At 48.4% G+C, this 21721-nt stretch overlaps 1 protein-coding gene across 2 annotated transcripts in view; it reads right to left on the bottom strand.

Moving 5' to 3' along the window:
* The window catches only part of Evc2 (EvC ciliary complex subunit 2), a 112095-nt gene that overhangs the window by 40870 nt on the left and 49504 nt on the right, over positions 1–21721 (bottom strand). For both annotated transcript variants that reach the window (XM_045133483.1, XM_045133484.1), the window contains exons 10-14: positions 20402–20577; positions 16511–16670; positions 13679–14133; positions 7304–7508; positions 5940–6056 (exon numbers count right to left, since the gene is read on the bottom strand). In XM_045133483.1, the coding sequence (XP_044989418.1) occupies positions 5940–6056; positions 7304–7508; positions 13679–14133; positions 16511–16670; positions 20402–20577 (1113 nt within the window). The remainder of the gene's footprint in view (positions 1–5939; positions 6057–7303; positions 7509–13678; positions 14134–16510; positions 16671–20401; positions 20578–21721) is intronic.

Here is a 21721-nt window from a genome sequence, read left to right as displayed (position 1 = left end):
GTTCATTTGCAGTGGCTGGAGGCCCTGGCGCGCCCATTCTCTCTCTCTCTCTCTCTATCTACCTCTTTCTTTGTCTATAGCTCTCAAATAAATAAATAAAAATAAACAACAAAAAAAATTTTTTTAAGCATGTATATGTATGCACATCCAAGTTATGTGCACTTCTCATGTTTTTGATACAGGGTCTCAGGTTGGCCGGGAACTCACCAATCAGGCCAGACTGGCTGGCCAGCAAGCTCCAGGGATCCCCAGTCTCTGCCTCCCCAGCGCTGGGGCTGCAGGCGCTCACCTCCACGGCCTGCTTCTTTACTTGGGTTCTGGAGACGGAACTCCAGTCCTCCTGCTTGCACTGCAAGCACTTCACTACGACTCATCCCCCAGTCCCAAATTATTTGATTCTTTTTCTAAATATTTATTTATTTGAGAGTGAAAAATGGCAGAGAGAGAGAGAGAATGGGCATGCAAGGGCATCTAGCCACTGCAAATGAACTTCAGACATAATGCGCTACTTATGCATCTGGCTTACGTGGGTACTGGGGAATCAAACCTGAGTACTTGGGCTTCACAGGCCTTAACTGCTAAGCCATCTCTCCAGCCTTATTTGACTCCTTTTTTAAAAAAATAAAAATGAAAGCATGCATAAATTTGATTTTAACAAAAGGAAAAGGAGACACAGAAGGTGATCTGAAATGTCCCTTCACGTGTGGATGCAAAAGGCAGGCTCTCTAATGAGCTCGGATGCACACGGACAGTGCTTTAGGCTCTGCTCTGCCACTTACCGCTCCATGGCCAGAGAGGAGCCACGTGACAACCTTTACCCTCCATCTTCTCATCTGTGAGATGGCGATGGTGACAACATGCCTTACCATGGACATGTATGACAGAAAGGGGCACCAGGTTTAAAAGTTAAATTATTGTATTTATTGAGGCAATTATAGAACTAGGGCCTGAGTTCCCACCTGGACAGAGAAGCCAGGCATGATGGCACATATTTTTAAATCCCAGCACTCGGGAGGCAAAGGTAGGAGAATCGCTGTGAGTTTGAGCCTAGCCTGGGACTACAGAGTGAGTCCCAGGTCAGTCTGGGCTAAAGCAAGACTTTACCCCCACCCCCAAAACAAAACAAAATAAGAAGACAAAGTACAGGGCTGGAGAGATGGCTTAGCAGTGATGGCATTTGCCTGCAAAACCAAAGGACCCTGGTTTGATTCCCCAGGACCCACGTAAGCCAGCTCCTGAAGAGGACGTGTGCGTCTGGAGGTCATCTGGAGGCCCTGGTGTGCCCATTCTCTCTTTCTTCCTGCTTCTCTCTCTCAAATAAATAAATAATAAATAAAAAAAAGAAAGGGGCACCAGGATGCTTTGAAATATCCAGGGGTTGAAAACAACCTATATGTCCATTGATTGAAGGAATTAAATTGGTTAAATTATTTAGACTCCCACATACCATGAAATGCTATGCTGAGGTAAAACGGAAATGAGGAAAGCTATGTTTTGATATGGAGAAACTTCAAGTTTCAGTGTCAGGTAAGAAGGCAGAGAAAGATGACTGACAGGATAACTAGACCAGCAGGTGACAGAAGTATTAAGACCGATGCAGACGGATACGATTCCACATTAACGGAAGGTAGAGCGCGGGAAACTTGGCTTGTGCTATGTGGCTGCCCTGCCCTGTGATTGGTCCACACACTGAGGTCAGAGAACGAAGGCGTTCCAATCTTGAAATGTGGATGTGGTGGTCACCGCATGTGCCACCCTGGCTGGACTAAGGGGTCTCAGACTGCCGGCAATTTGGGAAAGGGGAGCATTGGGATCACTAGAATGAGACAGAAGAGTCCCCTCACCGTGCAGGTCACTGTCAGCAAAGCACTAAGGACCTGGACAGCACAAGAAATGGGAGGAAGGGCGTCAGCCAACCACTAAGGACAGCAAAAGGAACAGGAGGAAGGGTGCGTGCCCTGTCTTCTTCAGCCAGGCCGTCCTCTTCTCCTGCCCCCGCAGTACACTCCTGGCTCTCCAGGATCAGACTGCCACACCTACGTCTCCAGCCTGCAGAGGGCAGAGCATGGGTCTTCTCCACAGTTCCTAGAGCAGACCTCTGCTTACCCACTTACCTGTGTACTTGGAACCCACTGGTTCTGGTTCTTGGGAGAACCCAATACCCCGAGCATCGCCAGCTACAGGAGTTCTCAGGTAGGAAGGAAATTCAAGGAGGATCAGCAAAGCTTCTGACTCAAAAGTGCTTTATGGCAGGCAGCTGCCAGCTTAAAGCAGCCCAGAATAAGGTTGGTCTGTCATTGAAAGGTCGCCCATGGCATTGCCTCTCCATGTTTTTCTCAGTGAGGCCTGGACTATACAGCATGGGTGTTGCTTTGTTTTGGAAAAAGACCAACACTATGGCCCACACCAAATTTAAACACTTTCCTACCTGTATGCTTCTCACAAACCTGGGACCAGTGACTTGTCACTGTGACAATCTCACATTCAGGAGCCATGACATAACTGGTCTCCAATGTGCTACTGGGGAAAACACCCACCTTCAGGGGGAACACTTCCCCACAAGCCAGCTGGTGCAACTGATCTGATGACAGGGCAGTGATGTTGTAAGTTAGGGAGCCATAGGCCCAAGCTGCAAGGACCTGGGTGAACATTTTTCCGAGACTCAGTTTCCACACCTTTCTTGCAAATTGGACAGTTGGGGGTTAAAATACATAATAAGCCAGGAAGGGTGGTGCATGCCTTTAATCCCAGTACTTGGGAGGCAGAGGTAGGAAAATTGCCGTGAGTTCAAGGCCACCCTGAGAGGACATAGTGAATTCCACATCAGCCTGAGCTAGAGTGGGACCTTACCTTGAGAACCACCCCCAAAAGAAAACCACATAAAACATGTAATAAATAAGATAGAATCGGATGGTGGCAGAGTGTGAGGAGCAGGCATGAGCCTGCGGTCCCCTCATCTCCTAGCCTCACATTCTTTATCTCTAGTACAACAAGACTTCTCATACAGATTGTGTAGGGCTCCATGAGGCAGGCCTGCTCTCTGCGAACCTCCCCTGCACAGATATGTCTGTGCACTCAGCCTGGGGACTGGATGCATGTTTTCAGATTCAGCCAACTGCAGAGCAAAGATTTGAAAAAACATTTGCCTTGTTTCGAGTCATTGTTTCCTAAGCAGCACAGCATAACCCCATTTATATACTATTTGCAGTACAATAGCACTATAAGTATCTAGAGATGATCTGAAGTATATGGGAGGATGTGTATAAGATGCAAATGTCATGCCTCTTTATATAAGGGACTTGAACACCTCAGCTTTTGGTATCCACAGGAGGTCCTAGGACCAATGGCTCAGACACCCAGTAATGACTACATGTTTGGCACAGCATTTCTTGAACTCAACAGGCACACAAAAGTAAATGGGGGGGGGGAGGGAAGCAAGTGTTATTCTTATTAAAATGCCATCACACCTTAGGAAAGGAGATAAATTCTTAAAGCAGCAGATAGGGCAAAGATGAAATTTAAAAGCCGGGCATGGTGGCATATGCATTTAATTCCAACACTTGGGAAGCAGAGGTAGGAGGATTGCTGTGAGTTCGAGGCCACCCTGAGACTACATAGTTAATTCCAGGTCAGCCAGAGTGAGAACCTACCCTGAAAAATAAAACAAACAAACAAACAAACAAAGTTAAGTTTAAATCATTCAGAAACTCCCTTTCTTCCCTGGTGCTAGCTGCTCATCACACAGGGTGGTCACCACCTACTTGGGCCAGAAGGTCAACCCTTTGATCCCATTCTTCAGAGTGATCCTGTTTATGCCTCCCTTCTTTCTCATTTTTTCAAAATGCTCCTTATGGGCATTTCCTAGGTCAGGTGTGCCTGCTGTACGTTCTTCAGCACTTGGTCACTCAGGAGTGGGGATTGCAGGTTAGAGGAGTACTGGAGGAGCAGGTAAGGAGACTGCTGTGGTCCAGCCCTGGGGCACAGGCAGGAATGTATCTGCATCAGACCCCACCAGCTGCCCGCTGGCATACGGTCACCAGAGCCGGCACGGTCCGTCTCCCACTGGGTTTCTCTTCCTCAACAGTGCTGGTAACCCCGCCCCAGCCCTCATGGTGCTCAGTCTGGTATTTGACAACCTATGTGAGGATCCTGTCTCCTTGCTGTGACCCAGCACCCCCACAGAGCAGCCTTTGCTAGGGCCTCCCATTCTCTGGGCTCCCCATGTGCCTAGCACTGTTGCTTCCAGCCAATGTCAAGCCACCCTCACACACCAACTGCTCTTATCTTTCCCTAGCACCTAATTTCTGACAATATTCTTCTTCACTCCGAGATCCTGCCACTGACAGAAGATCACAAACTAGCAGGACCAGGAGAGGCTCTGTCCCACCCCAAGTCACAGCACTCCTTTAGAGCAGCCCTAGCCTGGCCCCACCCTGTCCTCCTGTCCGGGTGCTGTACAGAAGACCACCACACTTGCTGCTCTCCACCTACACTTTGGGAGCCTACCTTAGGCTCTGCTCCCCAGGGAGCCCTGGTGGCACTGGAGCTTGGGTGGGAGGTGGGGTCAGGTTGGTCCCAAGGCAGTGGGTTTAGCCCACCTGGATTTCATGTCACTTTATAGCTTCTGAATTAGCCTTAAGTATTAGAAGATGACTTCCCACCTCTCTCTGTCCTTTGTCTCAGTCCTCAACTTTACCCAGAGCCTGGGTGGGAAGGAATAGTGCTCAAGCCTCTGAAGGTAACAAACACGTGACTATGTCTGAAAACAGCTACTGGCCTGGCCCAGGAAAATTCTAGAGTACATGCCAAGTCTTAACCTGTGTGCTAAGAAATACACTTGCACTAAAAAGACAAAATTTAGCCAGACATAGTGGGATGTACCAGTAATCCTACTTAATTAGACAGCTGATCATGAGTTTAAGACTGGGCTAGGCTATATAATGAGAACTTATTTCAAGAAACAAAAACATTCAAAAAAATTTTTTAAGTAGACATAGAACATGGGCAGAGGTAGGAAGAAAACTACGACCTCTGAAGCATGGCTGCATGCCCCACTCTCTGGACACACTCCTTCTGGGCAGCAATCACACAGGGCCATTTTTGACATTGTGCCCCCTGGAGCACCCTCAGCTCCCCTTCCACGGGCAGTATAGGCCACTGCTGACTCTCTCTCTGCTGTATCACATCACCTCGCTTCTTCCCGTAGTGGCACGTAACAGAGTCTGTTATCTCAGTTCATCGTCCACCTCCCGCAACCAACATGGAGCCCCAGTGCGTGAGGGACCTGGAGGCCTCCGTCACTACCGCACCCCAGGCTTGTCAACATGAAGCCTGGATATCGCTGCCTCCTCAGAATACTTAGGGAAGAACACACAGGGATAGGAGGTGTGAGTGGGTGGGCGCAGGGTGTGCATGGGGGGCGTCTCGCAGGAGAGGACAAATGAGGGCAGAGAAAACCCTGGAGGACAGCAGAGGACAAAACACCTGGTCCATGGAAAGAAAGGACAGGTAATTTCAAAAAGAGGGAGGAGCATGAGCCAGAGCACCCAGAGACCAAGGGGCCTGTGCCGTGGCATGAAGTACAGACAAGGGCGACAAGAACCGAGGCTGGAGCAAGAGAAACAGAGATGGATGGGAGGTAACAGGTGCCACTATCCCAGGACACAGCCCCAGTGTGCTGGTCACCAGGGGTAAAGGGTGGCAGAACACAGAGAGAAAGCATAGCCTGAGGAATAATGGCGACCTTCGGGCAGAGAAGTAGATAAGGAGTTCCCTGGGGAAGAGAGAAGGGACCAATCTGGAAGACCAGGCACTCAGAGCCCAGTGGTCTGGTGGTAATGTCCTAGCACTGCAGACACTGTGTATACACACACACACACACACACACACACACACAGTCAACTACATGCAGAAGACATGGAGGAAGCAGAAACACCAACCTTTTGCGCCAGGTCTTCGGGGGCACATTCCTCAAAGAGCCGAATCTTATCCTCCAGGCTCTTCCTCAGAAGGTCCGCCTTGTGCCTGCTCTTAGAACGTGGCTTTTTCATTTTGGACTGCGGACAGAAAGGTCAGAAGTGACCCTGCCACATCGCCTCAAGCCAAGGGTCATGTGTACTCTCAAACTGCAGAATCTGCTTCAGGTCACTCATGGAGGAGGCATATATGTTTGCAGGAGCTTAGTTTTAATGCCTTGTGACAATGGTTGCCTGGGAAGTGGGTTCAGATGCCCGCTCAGGGAAGGATCCTCGAGGGAGTAACATTGAGCCAAGACCTGAATGGACTATTAGGCAGAGAGTAGGAAGAAGAAACAGCAAGCTCAAAGGTTTCTTCTTGGGTTGGGTTCCTGTGGTAGTTTGAATGTGATAGCTTGAATGTATGGTTCCCCAGACTTAGGTGTTCTAGTAAAATTGAGCTTGCAACTTGAGGCCCTAGCAGGAAGGCCCCTGCTACAGGGAGTGTGTCACTGGGGGTAGATCTTGGAGTTCAGCCCGACAGTGTTTGGGGGTGAATCCTGAGTCTAGCCCTAAGGTGTGCTTGCTGGTGTTTGTTGGTTTTTCTCTCTCTGCTTGAAGCTATGGAAGTGAGCCTGCTTCTTCTGCCATTTATGGGGTTCCCCTGGGCTTTGTAAGGCTGAATTAAGCCCTTTCTCCCATAAGCTGTGTCTTCCTGGATGTTTGTCCAGCAATGAGAAGCTGACTGCAACAGTTCCCTAGAAGTTGCAGGACAGGAAGGAGAGAGGCCACAGAGCTGTGCACTGGCCCACCAAGGCTCTGGAGAATCAGCTGCACTGAGGCCCTAGTACCTGGGCACACACAACAGGCACTCACTTAAGGCAGCTGTCAGCCCTTGTCCTTTAGGATTCGGTGTAAAACTGACCCTTTCCTGAGCTTGCTGAGCAAAGCATCCATCCTCTCAACCCTGTGCCATGTACAGAGGTCCTTTTGCATATCATTGTGGCAGCTGAAAGGAGTTACGGAAGGGTGGCCTCTCAGCTGGCTCAGATAGCCTGTACAATGCTTAGGAGAAAAACAGAACGTGGCTGTGAGCTAGGGTGACTGATGCTCAGGGCTGCAGGTGGTCAGTGCCCCTGCCCAGGTAGGGACATTCGGGCCTGCAGCTATGGGGTCAACTGTAGGTCATAAGGTTAGGGCAAACTTCAGGGTTCCAGGACAGAATATGTCTGGAAAGTGGGAGTGGGGGATAGGGAGATGACGAGCTCAGAACCATCAAGATTCAGGACTCCATGGCAGTAACTGGAGGATGGCCTTGCTCTTCAGTGGGGGTTCTGGACACGTCCTACCTGAAGCTCTGGCACAGCCAGGGCCTGGTCCACTTTCCGGAACTCTGCTTCCCGCCAGGCAGTCTGGTACTGCTGCAGTAGCACGCGGGCCCGAACTTTGGGGAGAGCCAAGCTCCGGTCCATCTGAGTGAAGGAGCTGTGGGCCTCCTGCCTCATCCTGAGCAGCTCCCTTTCAGACAGGGACATAGCGGTGTGTTGCAGCTTCCTGGGAAGGACAGAGGGTGTGGTCAGAGAAAGCATGGTGGATGGGGGTGAGGCTGGTGGAGAATCAAGGCTGCTGAGCTGCTTGGAGGAAAGGGCTTTCGAGCCTTATTTTTGTCGCTGCATAGGGATTTCTTGAGCATACATTATTATGCTGTGTGGCAGACAATACCATATTGGAGCTGAGATTTAGAGCTGAAGGGAAAAAGCCAGATAGGTGCCCTTGAGATAGGTGTTCCAGTACTTGTGACCATGACAATTACCTAACCTTACCTCAGAAACAGATAAAATGAAGTATGTTTGCATAAACATATAAATGAAGTATGTTTCATTCATTCAGGTCAGAGCACACTGTACACACAAAGCAGAGGTGCTCTGGGGTGGGGGTCAGGAAAGGGCGTCTTACACTAAGTCCTACAGAAAGGATGGTGGCTAGCTGTCACTTAGCAGCCCAGTCTGTGCTGGGTACCACTCTGGGTGCTCTACTGCTGAGGATGGAACTTTATCCCCCAGAATATCTGTTCAGACGTGCATACTGGGTTATGACTTATTTAGAAATAGGGTCTTTACAGCTTTCTGTTCAAAGCACTTGATTACCTGCCTCAGGCAAAAGCTAAAACCCTATTGCTGAAGACACCATATGCGGCTGACACCGAGCATGGAGAGACGTGGTTGGAATCCAGAAGAAAGCCAGTCCCCAGACAGTTACCCGCGCAGTGCTGGAAAGTGCCACCTGAGCTGTTGGCGGAAAGTGGCCAACAACAGACTGAGCAAACAGAAGTCTAAGCTACTCAGAAGCAAACACCCTGACAGGATGTACATGCCAGTGCAGTAGTGGCACACAGCCTCAGTGGGTAACCAATAGCTTTCTGATTAGCTAAGAGATCCACTCAGTGTAAAGGAACCCATATCTGGAATTGGGAACCAGATCAGAATCCTATGGAGACAAAGATTGTGTTCTCCAATGTCAAGCTCTCACTAGTCTTTGGCTAAAAGAGGGGTTACATACATCAAATTCTCCTTAAATTAGTAATGCTTATGCCATATAAGCTATGCTGACTTCACTCTCTGTTGGGAATGTGTTCTTTTTCAGAAGGTAGCAAGACCAGAGGAGACAAACTACCCCTCTCACTTCAGCCAAGCCACAGCTGAAACCACAGAGGAATTGGGGAGACAAGCAAGAGTGCTGCTTCTATGCTGAACCTGATAATCAGCACCAGGTGTAGGAGACAGACCCTGAGGATTCTCAACACCTACCAAAGCAGACATCCAGAGGCTCCTGAGAGCTCATCACTGAAGTAGACTTAAAACTCACCACAGCTCAGGGAATTTTGCAGAAGAGGGGGCGGAAAGACTGTTGGAGCCACAGGTTGAGACACCCTGCTCAGAGGCATTCTCTCTCTGCCCCCAAATAACTGACTGCTTCTCCCACAACGCATAATCCACAACCACATGGGGAATACCTGCAACCCCATTAGGGAGAGTCCCCAACAGAATGGGGGCAGGGACGAGGGAAAAGGGGTTTCCAACACATGAAGTATCCATACGAAATATGTTGTTAATAATAATTAAAAATAAAATGAAGGTTTACAATCACATCCAACTATATACATGCAATTTGTGAACACTTTACTATGGATTTTTAAAATTAAGTATTTATTTTAGTTGAAAATGATATCACAAAACTTTATAACTGCTTTGAAAAAATTAATGCCTTGTGAAAAATATTTTTTATGAATAAACATATTTCTATAATATACTAAGTTTTGCAAAATAGTGTTTATAAACATTGTTAGTCCTATGTTTTTAATATACAGCATATTAATAAAAATTCATATATATCTGAAAAAAAAGAAACAGGGTCTTTGTAGTTGAGAGGAAGATATTAAGACATGGTCACAGTGGAGTCCAGGGGGGCCTTACTCCAACATGAGCATGACCCCTATAAGCATGGAAGGGAGACAAGGGTACAGGAGAAAGGCCATGGATCCACTGAGGCAGGAATGTCTACAGGCCAACAAAAACCAAGAATTGGCCACAACAACTGGAAGTTAGCCTTCAGAGGCAGCACCCCTGTCCACACCTTCACTTGGACTGAGGGAAAATACATCTCTGCCATGGCTGGCGAGGACAGCCGTCAGAGTCAAAGACACTAAGCCACGTCACCAGGAAGGCTTAGCCAACCTTGACCTTCAGGAAAGGCACAGCACAGGGAGAGAGGCGCTCCAGCAGAAACCCCCTCTGGCCAGCATGTCTCTGGGCTGGTTGGTCTGGCAATGTTCTGTCAGCACAAGCTGCATGAGACCCACTCTGCAGATGCTTTGAAACTGGGAAATATTGGCAAAATGTCCGCCATGGGAGGCCTCTGTGTAGATATGAAATTCATCTAGAAAGGTTTTTGCTACAAACAGGTGGATTGACAGGGCCAACCTGGGCCTTACTGACATCACATGATACCCTTACTCAGGGTCGCCCAATATTCTAAGCACGCTAGAAACTAAGGTCTCTCCTTAGGCCCTAGTCTGGACAGCCTGTGCCACTAACTTCTGTGTAAAGGAACCCTGCCCAAATGTGGCTCTGGAATTCATCACAGTGGTTACTCTTGCCAGCCTTCTAACACAGTAGCCTTGTGACCTGGTCTTGGTACCTGCTCCCCAGGTACCAGAATGTAGACATAAGAGGCAGAATCTTGCCTTGCCAGGGTTTACAACCAGGCCTGTGGGGCTGGGGACAGCATGGTTGTTAAAGGTGTTTATGTGCAAGGCCTTCCCACCCAGGTTTAACTCCCCAGCCATCGTACAAAGCTGGGCAAGCACTTGTCTGCAGCAGCACAAGGCCCTGACATGTGTGCACACACATCCAAATAAATAAATAATAATAAAAATCTTCTAGGGGCTGGGAGATGTCTCAGTGGTTAAGGCACTTGCTTGCAAAGGCTAACAACCCAGACTTGATTACCCAGTATCCATGTAAAATCAGATGCACTAAGTGGCTCATACATCTGTAGCTCATTTGCAGTGGCTATAGGCCCTGGCACACTCATTCTCTCTCTCCTTGAAAATAAATAAATAGGTATTTTATGTTTTGTTGTTGTTGCTGTTGAAAATGGGACCATGTCCCTTATTTCTTTCTCTGTATCTTTGTCATTTGCATATAGAAAGGCTACTGAATTTTGTGCATTGATTTTGTATCCTACTACTTTTTTATAGGAGTTAATCATCTTCAGGAGTTTTGGGATGGAGTGAGTCTCTCGGGTCTCTTACATATACAATCATGTCATCAGCGAATACAGCTAACTTCTTCCTTTCCAAATTGTATCCCTTTTATTTCCTTCTCCTGTCCTATTGCTTGAGCTAGGACTTCCAGTACTATTTGGAAGAGCAGAGGTGAGAGTGGGCAACCCTGTCTTGTTCCTGATCTTAATGGGAATTCCTCCAGTCTCTCTCCATTAAATATTTATTTGGGCCTTACGAGCTTTGTATATTGCCTTGATTATGTTAAGATATGAACCCACCAGGCCAATTCCCTCAAATGTTTTGATCATGTAGTGATGTTGTATCTTGTCAAAGGCTTTTTCTGCATCTATCGAAATGATCATGTGGTTTTTGTATTTAACCTTGTTTATGTGGTGTATTACATTGACAGATTTCCGTATGTTGAATCACCCCTGTGTTCCTGGGATGAATCCCACTTGGTCAAGGTGGATAATGCTTTTGATGTGTTGCTGGATTTGGTTTGTGAGAATTTTGTTCAGGATCTTTGCATCTAAGTTCATCAGGGAAATAGGCTGGTAGTTTTCTTTCCTTGTGGCATCTCTGCCTGGTTTTGGAATTAGGGTGATACTAACTTCATAAAAGGAGTTGGGTAGTGTTCCCTGTTCTCCAATTGTGTGGCACAGTTTGAGAAAGATTGGTTTGAGTTCTTCCATGAAGGTTTGATGGAATTCAGCTGAGAAGCCATCTAGTCCTAGACTCTTCGTTTTGGGGAGGTTTTTTTTTATTACTTGTTCAATCTTAATGAGTGTGACAGATTCATTTAGGAGATTAATCTGCTCTGAGTTTAGCTTTGATACATGGTATGCGTCCAGGAATTTATCCATCTACTCCACATTATCCAGTTTTGTGGAGTAGAGGTTTTTGAAATAAGTCCTGATGATTCTCCCAATTTCACTTATGTCTGTTGTGACCTCTCCTTTTTCATTTTGAATTTTGTTAATTTGAAGCATCTCTCTCTCTCTCTTTTTTTTTTTTTCTTGATCAAATTGGCCAGGGGTTTGTCAATCTTGTTTATTTTTTCAAAGAACCAGCTCTTTGTTTTGTCAATTGTCTTAATTGTTTTCTTAGTTTCCAATTCATTAATTTCTGCTCTGATTTTAATTATTTCTTTTCTTCTAGAGCTCTTTGGGTTTTCTTGCTTTTCCAGTCCCTTTAGGTGAATGGTTAGGATATTGATTTGGGATTCCTCTGTCTTTTTATGAAGGCATTGAATGCTATGAATTTTCCCCTGAGGACCGCCTTCATTGTGTCCCATAAGTTTTGGTACAACGTGTTCTCACTGTCATTCAATTCTAGAAATTTTGCAATTTTATTTTAATAACTTCTAAAAATAAAATCAGGCCAAAATCTTGGGAAAGAGCCTCAAAGTCATGCTTTCCCTGACAAACATATTTCTCCATATTGGTTTCTCCTGGTTTTTGCTGGTTTCCAGCAATCCCATTCTGCACCCGGGATGCTTAAAAAGGTGTGTTTCAGAACCATACAAAAGCATTTTTAGAGAAATGTAGCCACAGCCCTCCGGATCTTAACCAGAGAAGCACAGAAGCAGCTCATTATGGGCACTGCAGGCTGGCTCTTTTTAACCCTGGAGAAATCCTAAGGGGGGTGGGATGACAAGAAGCCCTGTTTCTGCTGAATGGCTAACTATTTGGCACTGGGCATTAGAAATGCTTCCTGCAAACCATATCCAAATGAGGTTGAAGGAAATGATCATCTGGTAATGAGAATGTCAGATGGAATTCAAGTGCTATGTAGAGCCCTCAGCCAAAGAGAACATGGGAAGATGTGGGCTGAATATCCACTGCGCTGACTAAATGTGCGGAGGGCCATCCGTGGACGTAAGAAGCAGCACCTAAGGACAGAAGACTGCGTCTTGTGTCCCCGGCAAGAAAAGCAGTAACTAACAACAGCTGGAAAACAAATGAGGCCAGGCTCACAAGAGGGCCACTTAACACAGGAAGGTATCACTCTCGGCACAGACCTGGGACCCTGTTCTGACTACCTGGTGTACACCTGGGAAGAGCACTACAGAAGCAGAGCATTAAACCTCTGTAGCCAGCAAGACCTGGGTAACTTACACCAGGGAGGATGGCCTTATGAAAAGTAACTCAGCATTCATCCACTGGTCCCCAACAACAGCCAGTTTCTTCACATGTTAACCAGCTGATGGCATCATGCACCACAGAAAACACCCTAAAAGCTTCAGTACTATCACCTCATTTTACAGACAAGAATATGGGTTAGTTAACGTGCCCACTTCCATGAAGTATGTGGTACTGGGACATAAATCCAGGTCTTTTGGCCTACATGGACCTTGTTGCATTCTACACTGGCCATATTTAAGAATCCTCCACTTTCCAATATGATATGCTTTCCCCAGATAAGCACCAAGAGCACTCCCTATCTGGGCCGAGCCGAACCTAAAGCTGCGAAGGCAATGGGCAAGTGTCTCAAGTGTCTCAGGGAAGTAAATGTGGCCTCAGAGGATCCCGGCATCTGCCACAGACTGTCTTCACTGTTCCCCTAGCTTTCTGGCATCTAAATTGTTATGTATAGATAGTTATCTGACAGTTCCTGGTTATCAGGAGTACTGGTCAGCAGTAAGTAGCACATTCAGTCCCTGTCCACCCAGTGCCTGGATAACCGAGACAAGTCAATACCCCCTCCACCACGGGGAATGGGGCCCTCTCCCCCATATCCTGCAGTGTTCCCTCTCATGGCCTTGCTACTCACTACGTAATCATACAGCTTGTGGGCTGTGTGTGACTAATAAACTCTGCGGAACTCATCTGCCCATGAGCAGTGTTGTGTGCTCAGCTACCCCATCTTATCTCCTGGGTAGACCCCTTCCTCCATGCTGGAGTGGAAAGATACAAAGGGCACCCCCATAGTCACTTACATGAACACCAAGTGCTCCCAGCGCCTCAGCTCAGCCTGCTCCTCAATGGATGCCTCCAGGGAGTCCTGCTGCAGTCTCTGCCTCACGCCTTGCACACGCTCCTGACCACGCTCCCTTTCCTCAGCCTCCAGCTGGGATGCCCGGGAAGAAGACTCCCGGCTATGCTCCTCCAGGATCTGCTGCAGGAAGAGCCAGGGCACACCACGCTTCAACAGCTCCTGGGTCATAGCTGAGCTCTGCAGGCGCCTCAACTCCTCAGTGGCTTTCTCAGACAGTGACACGGTCAGGGTCCTGAGGTCGTCCAGGGCAGCCTGGTCCAGGCGCTCCTGTAGCTCTTCCAGGACATCACTGTGCTCGGCCAACACACTTTTCCACTGACCCAAGTACTGGCTGGCATCCTCAGCAGCACTGGAGGCCTCACCAAGGGACAGCTGCTCCTTCCGTTGCTCCTTGTGCTGGTAGAAAGGTGAGAAAGGGTGAGAGGGGGGTGGAGGCAACTGAAAGCAATTTGAAAACTTGTGGGGGCACAGAGGCATATATACAGCCCTGTCCCCAGCAAGCTCACATTTAGAAAACCATCCTAGGCAAAGTCAAGCCACAGCCTCTGGTGGCACACTTCTCTCACTTCCCAGCTACTCAGGAGGCTGAGGCAGGAAGATTGTGGGTTCAAAGACATCCAGGGCTATAGAGTGAGTTCAAGGGCATCCTGGCCATCTTAATGAAACCTAGTTTCAAAGGAAAAAGAGGGCTAGGGCTATAGTTTGCAATACTGCAGTTCCTTAACATGTTCAAGGCCCTGAATCCAGTCCCGTGCAATACACATACATGGCCCCTGCGTGCACACACACAATAAACAAACAAATCCCTTAATGTCTGATAAATAGGTACATCTAGGAAGAGTCCGGGTTATGGTCCATATGATTCCAATCCTGGCTCCTCACAAGCCTGAGTATTTGACATTTTCTGCGCCTCCCTTCTCAATCTGTCAAATGAGGGCATTAACAGCACAGTGGGGCGGTGAGCTGCTCAGTATTTGCATGGCTTGTAGGAAAGTGTCCAGCGCAGAACCACAGCAACATGCATCTGCTGCTACCACTGCACCGCCAGGCTTACAGTAACCACACACTGTGAAACTATCAGGGTGGGAGGACCAACCCTGAGGCCCATGTGAGACAGATGACTTAAATGAGAGCTCAGCAGGTAACTTGTAAAGGATTTAAGCAAGATCTAAAAGATGAGGTATTATCTTGATCAGGTTAAGGGCTGAGAGCACTGCATTTACCCACATAAACAGCTAGATGTGGCCACACATGTCGATGACCCTAATCCTGTGGGGAGTGGAGACAGGATAGCGGGGACTTGCTGGTCAGCCAGCCTGACCAAAAATGGCAGCTCTGGGTACAGAGAGAAACTCCATCTCAAGGAAACACATGATGAGCAACAAAGGAGGACACTGTCTATACTCCTCTGGCCTCAGCAAGGGTGTCACGAAGCAAGTACCTCTGCACCCAGGTGCATATACCACACCCATGCACATGCACACACAGACACACACACACCACAAACACACACTCACTATACACAGTCACCACACAGATGTGCATGCATGCATGCACATGTGCAAAGAAAAGTGGGAAAGACCATTCTTTAAGAAGAACGGCAGGTGTTAAAGATATGTGGTGGGAAAAACCCAACAATCATGAAGACATCCATCATGGTGTTATTTATATCAGCAGGTTTTCTCATCCTAAAAGCATTTCAACCTTCCCTTTGGTCCAAGAGTGGAGGCAGCCTGGGAAAACGTGCCTTCATGACTAAGGCTGCTTCTGGGCAGCTCCCCACAAGCCCTCTCCATCAGTCCTCCCCTGTCCCATGAGAACCCACTACTAACACTGCACCTGCTCTGGAACACCATCCCAGTGCAAGAGTCACCACCCTTGCTCAATGAGAGCACACTTCTTACCACACACCTGCTCTGGAACGCCAGCCCAGTGCAAGAGTCACCACCCCTGCTCCATGAGAGCACACTGCTTACACTGCACCTGCTCTGGAACACCATCCCAGTGCAAGAGTCACCACCCCTGCTCCATGAGAGCACACTGCTTACACTGCACCTGCTCTGGAACACCATCCCAGTGCAAGAGTCACCACCCCTGCTCCATGAGAGCACACTGCTTACACTGCACCTGCTCTGGAACACCATCCCAGTATAAGAGTCACCGCCCCTGCTCCATGTGAGCACACTGCTTACACTGCACCTGCTCTGGAACGCCATCCCAGTGCAAGAGTCCCATGTTCCCCATGTTCCATGACAGCAGCCTCCACATGTCTCTACATGAGCATGGTAGGATGTATACATGTATTGCTTTGTGCTTCTCCTCTCTGACAGGTAGTTGGGAGGGTTCATGTCAAGGATAAAAAGTGAGGGCTCTAAGAATGGCAGAGCACAAATCCCATGTGTACAATGCACTGGATACCTGCCCCTTACCACAGGCCATAAGTTCTCTATTCTCTGGTGCCTTCAACTTTCTTTAAAATGGAGTGAATGGTATTATCCCCCTTATAGAGTTACTGTAAGGGATAAATGAAGCAGTCTTTCATACCACACTCACTATACTACCTACAACCACCTTTCTCAACCAGACACTTTCTCTTGTCAGTGAAAACATGACTAATCCACTACAAACCTCTACTGTGCTGAGGCCAGACAGGACTATAAAATCCACACATCAGCTCACTACCAATCAACCCCTGATGGTGCATAATGATGCCTGTTCCAATCAATAATCATGCGCTAATCAATGCAGAGAACACATATAATACCTCATATACCTTTTGCAGCAGCTCTCGTCTTCTCTTAGTTATTAATTTTTGGTGGAGTTTTTTCTTTTCCTGCTTTAAGTCATTGTCCAACTTCTGTTTTATAGAAAAGACTTCTGTCTGAGCACGCTCCAACAGCATTTCCATCTGATCTTCATCCAGGTACCCTGCTCTGGACAGAAGAGTTGAAAAGTCAGGGAATGTGGGTTCTCCACCCACCTTAGGCTTGACAGTGGCCATGGCTGGATACACAGCTCATGTCTGCTTGAATCTGAAGATGCTCCCTGCTCCAGGAGGGGAAACTGCAACCAAGACACAACTAGACCAGCAGAGTAAGGTCAGGGTCCCAGGGTGAAAGGGGGGTACAGTTAAGGTGATTGGACCCCTGAAAGTAAAAAAGATAAGGAAGTTTGTACTTGCTAGAAATCAAGATGATCTGACTTGTTATTTCTTGCTTAGTTCTCTTGACCTGTGTTTCCACAAACAACCAGGAACCCTCCTGGGAGGGAGGTCTTTCATAGGATTTAAACATGGTGGTTGGTCAAGTTCAGCCCCTAAAACCTTGCATCAAGCTCCTTCTTGAGACAGCCCCTGGCCCTGGTTCACCTAAGCCAGAAGACAGCCCACCACTATAAAGTTATAACTATCTGTGCAAGGAGAGGGCAGGCTATTGGACCACTTAGTAACCTCCAGCTATGGGTAAGTTTTCTCCTTGGCTGGGCCTATCTGGGACAGCCCCCTAGCCCTTACTCTCCACATGGGCTCCTTTATCCCCTCCAGCTCCCCACATGGCAGCATCTCCTTAAACTTTCTTTTCTCTTTTCTTTTCTTTCCGTGCTTTTTTTTTCAAGGTCCTCCATGTGGGATCTCCAGCCATATGGGTGACTTTCCTGGGCTCTGTACTTTCCTCAATAAATATAATAAATGTAATAATTTAATAATTATCCTTCTGAGTCTTCCTTTTTATTCAATTCCTTGATTAAAATTAGAAACAAGAGCTGGAGAGATGGCTTAGTGGTTAAGTGCTTGTCTGTGAAGCCTAAGGACCCCAGTTCGAGGCTCAGTTCCCCAGGTCCCACGTTAGCCAGATGCACAAGGGGCACACGCGTCTGGAGTTCGTTTGCAGAGGCTGGAAGCTCTGGCGCGCCCATTCTCTCTCTCTCCCTCTATCTGTCTTTCTCTCTGTGTCTGTCGCTCTCAAATAAATAAATTTAAAAAAAAATTTTTTTAATTAGAAACAAACCTAGGGGCTGTGGTTCAAAGACTTTCCTGGACCACTAGCACCCCATTACAAGGGCACAGGGGATGTAGCACGGAGCGAGCTCAGGCACAGGTTTGTTAATAACAGAAGCTAGCAAGAGTTCTGGGAGACAGTGAGGTCTGTGGGACCAGTGAGGCATGAAGAGGACTTTCCAAGAGGAGGGAGAGATCAGGAATCTGGTGTCATGAGTAGAGAAAGTCAAAGAGGGCACTGTGGGACTTAGTCTGGGAAATGGCATTTGTGATAAGGCCTCACTTGCCAGGGAGGCTTTCTGGAGACATCTGAGATGGTGATTCAATGACATCAGCAAGTGAACAGGGGAAATTCAGACTACAGCCTGAACATTCCTTCTAAAATTCATGTTGACTTTAGAGTGATGTTATTCAGGAGGGGAAGCTACATTCAGCAGAAGGGAGGGGCTACTGGGGAGAAGGAAGAGGAGCAGCAAGAGAGGAGGAGGGGCAAGGAGAGCAGCGGGGTGGGGGGTCAGGGGGAGAGAACCAAGTATAAAGATAAGATACATGAAAATGAATGGTGAAGCCCATCACTTTATATGCTGACTAAATCGTTAATAATAAAAAGAGGATTAATGCCACAGTGACAGGAGTGGCCTAGTTGAGAAAGGTGGGACCTGGGCCCCTCCCCCTGTTTCAAACACCCTCACCACACAATGCTTTCTGCCATGTTCTGATGTAGCAGGAGGCCCTCAGCAGAAGCAGCCCTCAGCCTTGGCCTGCCCAGGTTCCAAGGGGCGAAGATGATAGACTCCTCCTGAATATAGACACCACCCAACATGCTGAGGTCTTCAGTAGGACACAAAGGCAGAGGAATTCCAACTCAGCCGCCTTGTTTCGGCCTCACAGCTCATGGTGGGATATCTTTATCTGTGCCCTAGCTAGGATTCATGCCTCAGCTCCTAGGGTTCTCTGCCCTGGGTCTGGGGTCCATTCCTCAGTGCATAGATTCTGTGGGCTTCAGGCCTGGGTTTATGCCTCAGCTTCTAGAGTTCTGTGGCCTTCAGGTCAGGGCTCATGACCTCAGCTCCAAGAGTTTGTTGGCCTTCAGATCTGGGTCCATATCTCAACTCCTAGAGTTCCATAGCCTTCAGGCCTGGATTGATACCTTAGCTCTAGGGCTCTGTAGCCATCTGACTTGCACTAACTTTAAGCTCCAGTTTTCTTATGGTTCCAGTTTTCAGGGAACAGATGGTAGAAATTCCCAGTCTCTAAGATCATATGACCCACTTCCTAAGGTTCTGTTTATCTGACAGCCCTGACAGGTACAAGCAGCTTGCACCACCACAACTACCCCTGGTCTGTCTGTATGCCTGGGCTGTGACCCTAGCTTAGCATGGGACAGACCCTCATTGGAGGCGCCCCAAAGCAATGAGCAAGCAGAAGAAGGATAGCAGACAGGTGTTGTAGCAATGTTGGCCTGTGCTGGCCCTTTAAAAGTAGAATCCAAATGTAAGAAGTGAGACAGTGTTCTCTGGCAACCTCTTAGAGCAGGTTGTCAGGCTGAGACAAGAAGCAGTTCCTCTCACTTCAGTGCCAATTCCTCGGGAATGCCAAGCACAGTGCATGCTGAGTCCATTAGCACCTTGAAGTGGGGAGTGCTTGCATGATTTGCACCATACCGAATCTCCATTAGACAAAGAAGGAAGCTGCAAAGTCCTAATAATGTTCTTTAAAGTGTGGAACCAACTCATAAAGCCACACATTCTCTGGCCTATTTTGACCAGCCCAGTAGCTGGCACCGCCTGCTTTCTCCCATCTCAGGGAGAAAAAGCATTATGTCCCCATTCACTCTAGAGTTTCTCCCGACCTAGAGAGCACAGTTCACGGTTTACAAGGGAGCTGCCTCAAAGCAGCTGGGTACAAGGGATGGCACTTCTGAGAACTCTGCCACCTTCACCCACCCAACTGCCTACTCACGGTTCCCCAGTGCTGCTGAGAAAAATCACCTCAAGCCCAAGGCAGGCCTCTGTGTCATTTATACTAAATGTCAAGGGCAAATGCTACACCGGCGTGTGCTGAAGCCCGGGGAGATGGGCTGTCCCATCACATGGCCAGTGTGAACCTCCTTCATTGATTTCTCCAGAAAATGTGCCTGCAAGTTTGCTCAACAAACAATCCAATAAAGCCACAGTGTGATAGGCTAGTGGAAGCTGAAGGGCATGGCGGGGACCCGGGCAGTCATACGGCTGTCATGACTACCATGCGGGCTTCCGAAGTCAGCGCTGCCACGACTTTCACAACTAAAGAGTTCTTTGTAAGAACTCAGTGAGGGGGCTGGGGAGATGCTTCAGCAGGTTGGAGTGGTTGCTGTGCAGGCACAAGGGCCAGAGTACCTCGTAAGGATGACCGTGGCCACCCAAGCCTGTCACCCCAGTCCTGCAGGGGTGGGGTGGAGCCAAGAGACTCACTGGGGTTACTGATCAGACAGTCTGGCCGGGGAAAAACATCCTGGCAGATTCAGGTTCAAAATGAGAGATTCTGTCCCAAGGAAACCATGTGGAAGAGAGGAGGATGCCCGACATTGTCCTCTGGCCTCTGCGCACATGTGCACAGGGTACTGATGCCCCTCCCTCCACTGTATATACTACACCAGGCAGTGGCTCTGCCCCTCATGGGGCAGCTTACCTCTCGTGTTTGTGGATGAGATTCGTCAGCTGATTAGCTGCAGTGCTCAGAAGCTCTTGTAAACGGGTCTCTGTGGCCTGAAGGCTCTGGACCAGGTACTCCCGGTGGCCAAACCTCTTGCTGAGATGGTAGCGCTTGGTGGCTTGGAAGAAGTCCATGAGCTCCTCCACATTCTCCTGTTTAAAAAGAAGTTAGTGTGTCTGATCAGAATTCCACCTTTCAGATGAAAACACACAGGGTGAGCATTGGGTTAACACCTTGAACTTCTCTGCCTCTAACCCAGGCTTACAGAGAAGTTATGTAAAATTACACGAGAGCTTTCGAACGTATCCTGCCAAAGGCCACACATGTCATCCAGTCCATCAGTCCCCTGTACCCAAGCTTTCCCAGAGCACTGTGCCCCAGACCATCCAGATGATCCCCAGGGTAGAGGAGACAGGACAGGCAGGGCAGACACAAAGAATAGCTGCTGCTCCCCTAGTCTGTAGAGAGGAAACTCCAACCAAACCCAGAGTGTCGCAATAGGAGTCATGCCTCAGTCCTCTGAGACCAGCCCAGGGTCAAGAGCATTCCAGGCCCATTCATTTAGTCCTTATTACTCCCTCTTTACAGATGAAGAAGCCGAGTCGCTACCTCAGCACAGGAATGGCTGGCTGAGCAGGGATCAGAAGTCAGCAATTCGGGCCTGGTGCCTGAGCTCTACCATCACGGTGGGCTGCCCGCCCCACAGCCAGCTGTCACAGACCAGCACAGTACTGACAGTGGCCTACTTTGACCAGCCCAGTAGCTGGCACTGCCTGCTTTCTCCCATCTGTGGACACAATGTCTGTATACGGATTAGCCTATAAGAAACATTTCAAGCCGTGAGGTCCAGCAAGCGGGGTGGTCAGGCAGCATGGAACACCGCCTTCTCCTGAGCACTCAGGCACCAGGGAGCGCGGGCTAGGATCCTCACAGCAATGTCTCCACTTGCCCTCCACGGAGGCTCAGTGAGCAAGTACAGCACTGTCTCCAAACACTCTGACGGCTCTGTCGGCACACAGCACTGGGGCCACCAAGGCTGTCATCACTTTCAGTCCATACGGTTAACAATGACGTGTGTTCCTCCTCAGCGTGGGACACTGAGAGTCAATACTGCCCATCACAGCAGCAAAGAAACTAGAAGAGTTGGGAAAATCTATGCGATGTCTGAATCCCCTCACCACCACAGATGTCAGGGGGAAAACTGAGGGGCTGGTGTGTTCTCTTTATGTGTGGGGTGGGGAGAGGAGAGACTTCCTCGCTCACTTCCCAACAGGCTAGGGTGATGGCTTCTCCCTT

Source organism: Jaculus jaculus, chromosome 14 (assembly GCF_020740685.1).
Source record: "Jaculus jaculus isolate mJacJac1 chromosome 14, mJacJac1.mat.Y.cur, whole genome shotgun sequence".
Lineage (NCBI taxonomy): Eukaryota > Metazoa > Chordata > Mammalia > Rodentia > Dipodidae > Jaculus > Jaculus jaculus.
Note: the sequence above shows the minus strand (reverse complement) of the source record. Positions and strands in the feature narration are given on the sequence as shown.